This window comes from Oncorhynchus masou, chromosome 23 (genome assembly GCF_036934945.1).
Source record: "Oncorhynchus masou masou isolate Uvic2021 chromosome 23, UVic_Omas_1.1, whole genome shotgun sequence".
Lineage (NCBI taxonomy): Eukaryota > Metazoa > Chordata > Actinopteri > Salmoniformes > Salmonidae > Oncorhynchus > Oncorhynchus masou.
In genome coordinates this window covers 15,437,028-15,449,877 of record NC_088234.1, presented here as the reverse complement: position 1 = coordinate 15,449,877, position 12,850 = coordinate 15,437,028, and the positions used below count along the sequence as shown (strand labels likewise).

Sequence of the window (12,850 nt, the reverse complement as noted above, 5' to 3'; positions counted from 1 at the left end):
ACTAGTCCAACATTCTTAAATGCTAGGCTACCTGCCACCCCCGGAGGAATCATAGAATTCCATCCAGATCAGCAGGATGGATCAGCCAACGCATTATACCAGAAGAGAAAGCAAAACACATGTTTCCCTATTTTTTTTCTAATTGGGCGGGGCCACTCAGGGCAACTTATTTTCCCCGTTGAGGCGAGCAGGGAGGGGACACTAAGTAGCCCAGAGTCAACTGTTCTCTCTCTCTCTCTCTCATTAGCATGCTAGATATTATGGAGGACCAGTGAGCTCGCTCGGGAAAAGCATGCTCACGCAAGAGATGGAACGCCCACTTACAGACAGGAACCTTGAAAATGGTTTTCAATGGAAAACGGACTGAGTATCTTATTTATCCACCATCTTTGATTATATTTCTAAGCAAATATCCCAGCTCTGTTTAGGTGCTTGGCTTTATGCATGTTTAAACTATACACAATCCTGCACAGTAGGTGGCGGTATGCACCAATAAGTTTGAAGAAAAAATGTACTAATTTAATATGGAGCTTGCCCTCAATGGTACTGCCCATACTCTCACAAAAAAACGGATAATACAGGAGGTTGTGTTCTTGTTCAACTCTAGGAGGACATGCATCCGGATGCAAAGTGAAAGCAGATAAGAGACAACACATTCAAAGGTAAGAACATTACTTGAAATAGAAATTCATACCATCAACAGGACAATCCAGAAAGAACATACCATTTTAGAAGTCTATTAAGGTATTCTGATACTCATGCAGAATATGAGTTATTTCCCGAAAAATAAATAACATGTCTTCCTTTGTACTTGTGGGGAAAAGTATCTTCAATCCCAGCCATTACAAGAAATGTCAGATGTTTTTGTTCTGTGTTATATCTTCCTATCATGGAATATGAGATTATTGTTTTTTTTACAATCCATCAAATTGCAAAGTTAATTGGTACAGTGCACCTCTTATTGTTGTATGTGGATGGATATAATTGCTTTGAAGTGAATTTGTTTGTGGTTGAGCAGTTCTAAACAGTATATTGATAGATTTGTATGGTAATTATATTCTAAATGTTTACAGGCATTTACCAGGAGAGATATTTCCTCATGTTTATCAAAGATGGTGTCATTTCTGAGAAACAGTATGCTGCTTAAACTGACCTAGAGATAATCTGATATGGTCTTAGAAACGAAGGGCATTAAAGGATACAGCCTGTACCTCACAAATGTTTAGATAAATATTCACTATCTTAAACTGTCACTTCTATTTCTCTCAGTACTCTATTACTAAATCCAACACTACTAGGCACTCTGTTCAAAGTAAAAGGTAGCACATATTTATCTGTCTTTATCATCGTCTAGAATGGTTGTAAAACAGGCGTTGTGCTTTTATCTTGACGCCTGATGTAATCTCTAGGCTCACGGGGGTGTGGCCACTTTGAGCAAAGCACTTCATATTTGTGACTTCTGGGAAAGTTAAACAGAGACTGATGAAATCTACAGGACGAGCCAGTGTTTCCAACAGAGAAGACAACAATCTATGGTCATATATAAATGAACTGCAATGATTCTTGAATGAGCGGCCGTTCATGTGCAAAGGCTTATCATTTCAAAGAATAGAAATATAGACTGTGTAGCGAATCACATCTGTCTTCCCAGCTCTTTCTCAGTCCTCACCCCTTTACTTTGCCGACCAAACCGTCATATCTGCTTAGCCCACTAGGGACTTTCTATCATTGTTACTAACCAATATCTACTGTTTGTTTGTTTGATGTATTTCTGTGATTTTTAGTTCGTCAGTAAATTAATAATTAAGCCAATTTTGTATATTACTGATTTGTTAAAAACTAGGGTTCGTGCAGATTACCAAGAATTGTATGACATTTGGAAGGAAACTAATCAGGTAATAATTAAAATAATTTATAGAACACTGATAAGATACGAAAATATCTGAAGAGTCAATTCGGGAAATAGACTTTATTTTTTTTAAATCATGGTGCCCCGACTTCCTAGTTAATTAATGTTTACATGATTAGTTTAATCACATAATAATAATTACACTGATAATTGATTTGATAAAATAACAGTCTTTACATTTAATGATAGTCACAGACATGACACTCTTAACCGCTAGGTTACCTGCCACCCCCAGGATGAATCACAAAATTCCATCCAGGTCAGCAGGAGAGATGAGCCAATGTATTATATCAGACACAGAAGAGAAAGCAAAACAATCGGCTCCCTAAAATGTTCTGATCGGGCAGGGCCACTCTGGTCTACTTAAAGCCCCTCTGGTAAGCTAAATAGCCCAGAGTCAACTGTTCCCTCTCTCGCGTGAGCATGCCAGAGATTATTGAGGAACTGTGAGGTCGCACGAGAGGGAACACTCACTTATACAGACAGTCTCCTTGACACCATCGCTGATTGTATTTCTGAACAAATATTCCAGCACTGTTTAGGGTCTTGGCTTTATTGCTGTTTAAACTATACACAATCCTGCACAGTAGATGGAGGATATTGACTACTTTAAAATAGAGAAAGCCCTGCATATAATGTCACAAAAACGATAATGGAAAATATAGGTGGTGTGTCCTCGTCCAAATTTAGGATGACCGAACATTTAAAGAGGAGTATTTAATGATTTTTATTCCAGATGTAAAGTAAAAGGTAATTAGAAGAGACAACACATTCATTGGTAAGAACTTTCCTTGTAATAAAAATTCATATTATAAACAGGTAATTTAATACTGAAACGACATACCCTTTTAGAAGTATATAATGGTATTCTAATACTATTGCACAATATGACTACATTTCCATATTTATTTTAAGTAGCTTAAATCCCAGCTATTATAAGAAATGTCAGAAGTTTTTGATCTGTTTTATCTTCCCTATCATGGAATATGCAGTTGTTGTAGAAGTGAAGTGCACCTCTTATTGTTGTATGTGGATGGATATAATTGCTTTCAAGCTATTTTTTGGGGGGGCTAAGCAGTTCCAAACGGCCTTTTGATAGATTTGTATGGTAATTAAATTCAACTTGTTTACAGGCCTTTACCGGGAGTGATATTTCAGGATGTTTATCAAAGATTGTGTCATTTCTGAGAAACAGTATGGTGTTAAACCTGTTCTAGAGATCATCAGATATGGTCTTAGAATCCAAGGGCATAAAAGGATAATTTCCCCGTAGCTCTACCAATGTTTATATTTACTACTATATTAACAACATTGTTTTGTCATAAACCAAATCAAATCAAATTTTATTTGTCACATAAACATGGTTAGCAGATGTTAATGCGAGTGTAGCGAAATGCTTGTGCTTCTAGTTCCGACAATGCAGTAATAACCAACAAGTAATCTAACTAACAATTCCTAAACTACTGTCTTATACACAGTGTAAGGGGATAAAGAATATGTACATAAGGATATATGAATGAGTGATGGTACAGAGCAGCATTGGCAAGATACAGTAGATGGTATCGAGTACAGTATATACATATGAGATGAGTATGTAAAAAGTGGCATAGTTAAAGTGGCTAGTGATACATGTATTACATAAGGATGCAGTCGATGATATAGAGTACAGTATATACGTATGCATATGAGATGAATAATGTAGGGTAAGTAACATTATATAAGGTAGCATTGTTTAAAGTGGCTAGTGATATATTTACATAATTTCCCATCAATTCCCATTATTAAAGTGGCTGGAGTTGAGTCAGTGTCAGTGTGTTGGCAGCAGCCACTCAATGTTAGTGGTGGCTGTTTAACAGTCTGATGGCCTTGAGATAGAAGCTGTTTTTCAGTCTCTCAGTCTCAGCACAAGCTAGAACAAGTGCATTTTAATTTAATTGCAAGAATCAGGAAGATTCCACTTTCTGTGTATTTGTCTGTTCATAGCCGACCACAAGGTTGGACATTCATAGCAAGTGTAGGATGGGACAGAGCAGGAAGCACCACCAAACATGATATCATTGATTTTGCATATACAGTGCTGTGGTAAAGTATTTGCCTCCTTTCTAATTTCCTCTACTTTTGCACATTTTGATACCGAATGTTATCAGAACTTTGACCCAAACCTAATATTAGATAAAGGGAACCTGAGTGAACCAATTACACAATTACATACATATAATCTATTTCATAAACAAACTGTTCAATACCCCTGTGTAAAGACGAATTGCCACATTTTAGCTGCAATGACTCCAACTAAACGCTTCTTGTAGTTGTTGATCATTCTCTCTAGTATAACTACTTTAACTCTGTGACCATTTGTGGGTTTTCAAGCATGAACTCCTCGTTTCATTTCTCAAGATCTTAATTGTGATTAGGTCTAGAACTTTAAATGTGTCGATTTGTAGCCATTTGACTTAAGTGTGTTTTGGATCATTGTCTTGCTACATAACACAGCTGCGCTTCAGCTTCAGCTCACAGATGGATGGTCTGACATTTTTCTGTAGAATTCTCTGATACAGAGCAGAATTCATGGTTCCTTCCATTACAGCAAGTTGTCCAGGTCCTGAGGCGGCAAAGCATCCCCAAACTTTCACACTAACACAACGTTTGACCGTTTCTATGAGTTTTCTTTACTGTGGAATGCAGACTAATTATAGAATAATTGTTGAGCTTCTTATTCATCAAATTCTTATTTATAATTTTAATTATTGTACTGAACACATATTTCACATTTTAATTTTATTTACCAAGGACACCATACTGTATTCTAGCTAAATCCAAAGATGGGGAATACACAGAGTGTCCTTGAGAAGAAAGGATACACTATCCTGAGGAAGGTAGAGAATGGTGTCATTGTGACTGGCAAAAATGGGGACCAGTTTGTCATTAAAGAGATCAAACTGAATGAGGTAAGTGGGCACCATTTGGTTTTCTTTGAGAGTAACGCTTTTAAATAAGTTGTGTTTTTTATGTGACTATAGATCATTTATGGAATTTGGCACTCGTCTGCTTTTTTGAATTTAGGACACATCTTAGGTATAAAGATGTTTTTTTTTTAATGATAAAATATTGAATTGGGCCTTTACTACAATAGCCCATAGAAACGCATTGAGTAACACATTCATAAATGGAAAAAAAGAGTCAACAAATGTATTAGGAATAAGGTTTAGAAGTGCCTGTCCTATATGTAGGAGATATAAGTAGCTCAGGAAATACAGTGCCTTGCGAAAGTATTCGGCCCCCTTGAACTTCGCGACCTTTTGCCACATTTCAGGCTTCAAACATAAAGATATAAAACTATTTTCTTGTGAAGAATCAACAACAAGTGGGACACAATCATGAAGTGGAACGACATTTATTGGATATTTCAAACTTTTTTAACAAATCAAAAACTGAAAAATTGGGTGTGCAAAATTATTCAGCCCCTTTACTTTCAGTGCAGCAAACTCTCTCCAGAAGTTCAGTGAGGATCTCTGAATGATCCAATGTTGACCTGAATGACTAATGATGATAAATACAATCCACCTGTGTGTAATCAAGTCTCCGTATAAATGCACCTGCACTGTGATAGTCTCAGAGGTCTGTTAAAAGCGCAGAGAGCATCATGAAGAACAAGGAACACACCAGGCAGGTCCGAGATACTGTTGTGAAGAAGTTTAAAGCCAGATTTGGATACAAAAAGATTTCCCAAGCTTTAAACATCCCAAGGAGCACTGTGCAAGCGATAATATTGAAATGGAAGGAGTATCAGACCACTGCAAATCTACCAAGACCTGGCCGTCCCTCTAAACTTTCAGCTCATACAAGGAGAAGACTGATCAGAGATGCAGCCAAGAGGCCCATGATCACTCTGGATGAACTGCAGAGATCTACAGCTGAGGTGGGAGACTCTGTCCATAGGACAACAACCAGTCGTATATTGCACAAATCTGGCCTTTATGGAAGAGTGGCAAGAAGAAAGCCATTTCTTAAAGATATCCATCAAAAGTGTAGTTTAAAGTTTGCCACAAGCCACCTGGGAGACACACCAAAAATGTGGAAGAAGGTGCTCTGGTCAGATGAAACCAAAATTGAACTTTTTGGCAACAATGCAAAACGTTATGTTTGGCATAAAAGCAACACAGCTCATCACCCTGAACACACCATCCCCACTGTCAAACATGGTGGTGGCAGCATCATGGTTTGGGCCTGCTTTTCTTCAGCAGGGACAGGGAAGATGGTTAAAATTGTTGGGAAGATGGATGGAGCCAAATGCAGGACCATTCTGGAAGAAAACCTGATGGAGTCTGCAAAAGACCTGAGACTGGGACGGAGATTTGTCTTCCAACAAGACAATGATCCAAAACATAAAGCAAAATCTACAATGGAATGGTTCAAAAATAAACATATCCAATTTTTCAGTTTTTGATTTGTTAAAAAAGTTTGAAATATCCAATAAATGTCGTTCCACTTCATGATTGTGTCCCACTTGTTGTTGATTCTTCACAAGAAAATAGTTTTATATCTTTGTTTGAAGCCTGAAATGTGGCAAAAGGTCGCAAAGTTCAAGGGGGCCGAATACTTTCGCAAGGCACTGTATATACAGATAATATTATTTCCATTTTTTTTTACATATATACAATATTTAACTCCTTATTCTGGGTAGGGTCAAACCTAACTCCATACTTCCATTCATGTGAGACCCCTGTCATGTTATTGAGAGTCTAGTCTTTACATGGAGTGGCAATATTAGTTTTGTAGGCCAAACTGTTCGGACGCTACAAAAGTTTTAGTGAGAAGACCAGTTTTCAGGATGTCTCATGGTCTGACAAACACCGTTGTAGCTCGGGCACCTTAGACCACAGATGCGGAAGGCCCCCTTATGCAGGTGTGGTGGATTGAGAAACAGATATCTCCAGTTTAAATTGACAGATTTTGATGAGGATTTTTTCATTATGTTACTTAGATTGACGCACCAGTGTGTCAATAGACTCTAGAGGTTTAAATACAGTTTGATTTGAAGGAAGACACAGCTATGCTTAATTTAGAAAACTTTATAAAGTAAAGTGTTTGGTTTTGATTTAGTACTGTGTTTTTTTGCTTTAATAGAACTCAGTCATGAACTCCAGTGCTGGAGACATAATCGATGAGCTTGAAACTCTCCTGCAGATAAATCACCCTCATATTTCAAGCCACAAGAACTCTTTCCGAGGTGACTCGTGTTTCCTTTTCAGTTTAGAGAGACAATGTTAGGGGCAGTTTCTCTGACACAGATTAATCATTTTCCTGGACTAAATATATTTTTTAATTAATGCGTTTTAGTCCAGGACTAGGCTTAATGTCTGTCTGGGAAACCACTCCAATATGTTTGCAAGTAAGCTAGCATGCTATAACAATATGTCCCACAATAATACATTCACACAAACTCTTCATTTTTACAGATGATGAAAGTTACTATGTAGTGATGGACCATTGTGACGGTGGAAATCTTGCACAGAAGATCAAAGAGGGGAACCCATTTTCAGAAGAGCAGGTTTCTGATGGAATAACATATTGGTTGTGTTCCAGACTGACGACATTGCAGATGTCGCATTGCCTCAACCAATGGTTGCATGCCAAGTTATCAACTCTGCAGTTGGGCATCAGATTACTATATCATATATTAGCTGATATATTCACCTATCAAGGTTGAGATCTGTCAGGCTTCTGCAATGTAGTCAGCCTGGAACAAAGCCATTTCTATTTATGACATATTTAAAACAATTGTTTTAGGCTAAACAAATTCTGGACTGCTTTACTTCTCAGATCATGGACTGGTTTGTCAAGATCTGCATGGCTCTGAAGCATGTCCATGGCCTGGGCCTTCTTCACAGAGACCTCAGACCACAGGTACACACTGGTCTGCAAGGTGGTTCTCAACCCTCTCCTCAGGGACCCCCAGATGTTCAATGTTTATGATTTACTCCAAAGATGACAAACCTAAATTCTTTAGTCATCAAATCATCAAGCTGTTGATTAGATGAATCAGGTGTGCTAGTTCAGCGTTACAACAACATTTAAAATGACTCTCCGAGGAGAGATTTGAGAACCACTATTGAACACCAATGTCATCAAGGCAAGGGTGGCGACTTAGAATCTCAAATATAAAATATATTTTTTGGTTACTACATGATTCCATGTGTGTTATTTCATAGTTTTGATGTCTTCACTATTATTATAGAATTTAAAAAATAGTACAAATTAAGTTAAACCCTTGAATGAGTAGGTGTGTCCAAACTTTGACTGGTACTATATATATATATTTATTTTATTTTATTTATTTCACATATTTAACCCTTTTTGGGGGGTAGGCAGAAAATGACCTCCATATTTCCATTCATTTTTTTTTTACCTGTACCGGTTACCTTCAGACGAGTCTCATAAAACTAAGTTTGTTTTACTCACTGCTTTAGCACACTCCGTCAACCCTGATGTTCTTGCCGTGTCTGAATCCTGGTTTAGGAATGTCACCAAAAATACCCAACTACAACATTTTCCGCCAAGATAGAACTGCCAAAGGGGAAGGAGTTGCAACCTACTGCAGATATAGCCTGCAAAATTCTGTCATACTTTCCAGGTCTATACCCGAACCTCTAATTTCAGAAATAAGTGTCTCACTGTTGCCGCCTGCTATCAACCCCCCCCTCCGCTCCTAGCTGTGCCCTGGACACCATTTGTGAATTGATCGCCCCCCCCATCTAGCCTCAGAGTTTGTTCTGTTAGGTGACCTAAACTGGGATATGCTTAACACCGCGGCAGTCCGACAATCTAAGCTAGATGCCCTCAATCTCACACAAATCATCAAGGAACCCACCAGGTACAACCCTAAATCCGTAAACATGGGCACCCTCATAGACATTATCCTGACCAACTGTCAAAACGGAGGGCATGTTGTCCGGACCTCTGGCAGTCTCTATGGGGGTACCACAGGGTTCAATCTCGGACGGCTCTTTTCTCTGTATATATCAATGGTGTTGCTCTTGTGCGGACGATTCCCTGATCCACCTCTACGCAGACGATACCATTCTGTATACTTCTGGCCCTTCCTTGAACACTGTGCTAACTAACCTCCAAACAAGCTTCAATGCCTTACAATACTCCTTCCGTGGTCTCCAACTGCTCATAAACGCTAGTAAAACCAAATGCTTGCTTTTGAACTGTTCGCTGCCCACACCCGCCCGCCCGACTAGCATCACCACCCTGGACGGTTCCGACCTAGAATATGTGGACAACTATAAATACCTAGGTGTCTGACTAGACTGTAAACTCTCCTCCAAGACTCATATTAAACATTTCCAATCCAAAATCAAATATAGAATAGGCTTTCTATTTCACAACAAAGCCTCCTTCACTCAAGCCGCCAAACTTACCCTAGTAAAACTGACTATACTACCGATCCTCGACTTCGGCGATGTCATCTACAAAATGGCTTCCAATACTCTACTCAGCAAACTGGATGCAGTCTATCACAGTGCCATCTGTTTGTTACCAAGTCACCTTATACCACCCACCACTGCGACCTCTATGTTCTAGTCGGCTGGCCCACGCTACATATTTGTCGCCAGACCAACTGGCTCCAGGTCATCTATAAGTCTAGGCTAGGTAAATCTCCACCTTATCTCAGGTCACTGTTCACGATAACAACACCCAACCGTAGCACACATTCCAGCAGGTATATCTCACTGATCATCCCCAAAGCCAACACCTCATTTGGCCGCCTTTCCTTCCAGTTCTATGCTGCCAGTGACTGGAACAAATTGCAAAAATGTTTATTGTTTACTCCATGTGTAACTCTTTGTTGTTGTCTGTGTCACACTGCTTTGCTTTATCTTGACCAGGTCGCAGTTGTAAATGAGAACTTGTTCTCAACTAGTCGACCTGGTTAAATAAAGGTGAAATAAAACATTTAAAAATTAATAAATGGAGAACACCATCGTGTTTGTGAGAATGTCCCCTTATCACAGTGGGGTCACATTAGTTTGTAGCCCAAACAGTTCGGATGCTACAAACAGAAGATGGCACATCGACGGTACTAACATCAGATGAGCCCCATGGGGCTAAATATGTATTTACATGTTTTTGTCATTTTTGAGTTAGTGGCTTCCACGCACCCCACATCTGTGGTGAAGCCGCCCACACACCACTAGTATACAATATATATATATATATATATATCTCATTCTTCCATATTAACACAGAAATAATGATAAATTGTGTTTTGTGGTCAGAAGCTAGTTACTTGACAACGTCCTAATGTTTCTTAACAATCAAAACAAGGGTTTACAAATCAAGGCTTTTTGACCCCTGTTGGTGCTTTAGGGTTATTCTGTACATATTCATCATCTTTTTGAAAAGACGAGGGTTAGAGTTGTCCTGACTATAGCCTTTATGTGGGACAATTAACTGTATATGTTATTTGATGTGATTATAAAATGGTTAATTAGCTGTTTTGTTTTCAGTCAACTAAATATATTTGTCTTCCCTAGAATATATTCCTCACAACATTTGGGACACTTTGTTTGGGAGATTTTGGAAGAGTCAATGAAAAGTAAGTTATCTTTTTTTACAATAATGAACTGGTGAAAATGGATTTCAATAGATAGATGTTACATCCTGTTAAATTATTGTTTGCTCATTAGTATCTCTCCTACCAGTGCTTCCCAATCTGAATCTTCAAAAGATGGAATGGTGGGTTATTTAGGCCCAGAGATTCTGACTGGTGGAATTTATGACACTAAAAGGTAAATTCTAAATAAAAACAAAGACAAATATATCAAAGGGGACCTGCAACCCTGTGATGTCATATGTTTGGCCAAAGCAATTTTTTTTATATAAATGAACATTTGCCTCCAATGTTAAATCACCATGGAGAATAAAATATAAATGCATTTTCCCTCCTTTGCAGTGATATTTGGTCCTTGGGATGTGTGCTGTATGAGTTGTGTATGCTTCAGAGTGCAGTAAGTAATGTCTCCATCTCCTCATTTGCCTCTTGCTAAAGCAACATGCAGTGTGATAGTAACAGTTCTTTCATAACAGTTCACTGCAGGAAGCACAATCAAGCTCATTCCCAAAATACTGGGGGGTCCTTACCCATCTCTCCCAGAGAGTTTCTCACCTGAGCTCCATCAACTACTGTGTGACATCTTCCAACAAGAACCCACCAGTAGACCTTCAGCTGGTGAAATCCTGGCAAAACCCTTCATTATTAGTTTCCTCACAAAAAAGGTTTGCAATACATGATGATATGATACAATTGTTTGTTCATTCACTCATTCATCCATAAATTCCATCCATATTTCCATCCTTCAATCAAATGATCTGTCTGTCTGTCCACCCATTCATCCATCTGTCTAAATTAATTTTCTTACAGAATGAAAAAACTGTGGAGGAGCTCCAGACAAACGTGAACACTCTGAGAACTCTGGCAGACGGCTTGGAGTGTGTGCACCAGGGCACCACCATAGGCAGTCTGACTGGAGGTGTTATTGGGGCAGCTGGAGGAATCACTTCCATAGTAGGCCTCATCCTGGCTCCCTTCACTCTGGGCGCCTCCCTGATCGTCACAGGAGTGGGTGTTGGGGTGGCTGTCGCTGGTGGAGCCACAGCCGGAGTATCCAACATCACCAACATGGTCAATCAGTCTACCGACCGCAAAGCCATCAACAACATCATCAAGGACATCCAGGAGAAGATGAACTCTGTGGTGACATCTCTGCAAAACATCGCTGAGGGTTTGGAGACACCGCAGATGAGTGGCTCCTTTACCACAGAAAGAGGCATTTTAAATGTAGAGAAGCTAGCAAATGCTGGGGCGAGGGTTGGGAGGGGCCTAGGGAGCATCCCAGAGCTTGTACGATTGGTCCATGTGGCCTCCATTGGCAAGGTGGCAGCTCAAACTGCTAGGGCAGTGCGTGTTCTAGAGATGGCAACAGGAATATTCTCTGCTTTCTTTGTAGCAGTTGATATCTTCTTCATCGCCATGGATGCAAAAGAGATCCACAACATACGACAGGCGAAGGCTGAGAAACAGTCTAGTGATAGCAGTAAGTTACACTTGATGGACACAGACTCCATGACTAAGCTGAACCCTGAATGTTCAGAACCAAAGGCTGAGGTCAAGTCAGAGGCCATGAAGTTCACCCAGACGATCAGACAGACAGCTGATCAGCTACAGCAGTGCCTGGACGAGCTAAGTGACGTCATCTCATTCATTCCTAAGATAGAGGGCTGACACTTAGACAATTGAAACTATACTCAGTTGTAGTGATTGTAAAAAAATCAGAAACAAGAAATAGAGCAGATTGAATCAGTCCTTGATACACAATTTAACTGTAAAACACAGGTGTGGGCGGTGCGACTTTGACACCCAGATAAGCCTTTAGGTTTTAATTGTGAGCAAAATCCCTTTTCTGTTCTTCAATTCTTGCAAAAATCAGCTATGATAATAAGTAGGTTGTAGAAACATAAGTATACAGTATATCTCAGCTTTAGTACTGAAGCACTTTCCTTTCAGGTTATTACAGTTGACATGATTTGATCATTTTTTTTCTCACGTAAAATGATATAAGTTGTATTACACAACTACAAAAGTGTCAGTTGTTTCAATCTAATAATAGCCTACATGAAGTGGTGATGGTGATTGTATAAAAGTGTAATTGTTGCAAAGAAAGATTTAGTAATTTTTATGAAATTATCCTGGGTAAACAACATATATAATACAATCATAATCTATAAATGTCTGCTTACAAAAATAAAAAGGACGTTTTAAACTCAATATACCTTCTGTCTTAATTGAACATATTAAACAGATCATATAGAAAAAAGAAAACTTAACATAGCAACTTGACAAACATCTTTTTTTGTCCAACTTTGCTATGTCCA

The 12,850-nt window shown here is 38.9% G+C and overlaps 1 protein-coding gene across 2 annotated transcripts; it reads left to right on the top strand.

Moving 5' to 3' along the window:
• The first annotated feature begins 575 nt into the window (after window positions 1-575).
• LOC135510405 (probable serine/threonine-protein kinase DDB_G0284251) lies at window positions 576-12,743 on the top strand. 2 transcript variants are annotated; one of them, XM_064931285.1, is made up of 10 exons: window positions 576-662; window positions 4,720-4,857; window positions 7,037-7,139; window positions 7,369-7,460; window positions 7,733-7,816; window positions 10,453-10,514; window positions 10,621-10,707; window positions 10,872-10,926; window positions 11,006-11,194; window positions 11,340-12,743. In XM_064931285.1, exons 2-10 carry the CDS (start codon window positions 4,732-4,734, stop codon window positions 12,198-12,200), a joined length of 1,659 nt encoding a protein of 552 aa, XP_064787357.1. In that variant the 5' UTR covers window positions 576-662; window positions 4,720-4,731; the 3' UTR covers window positions 12,201-12,743. The 2 variants fall into 2 exon arrangements, with proteins under 2 accessions (XP_064787357.1, XP_064787359.1); XM_064931287.1 differs by having other exon boundaries at window positions 4,700-4,857.
• The last annotated feature ends 107 nt before the right edge of the window (window positions 12,744-12,850 follow it).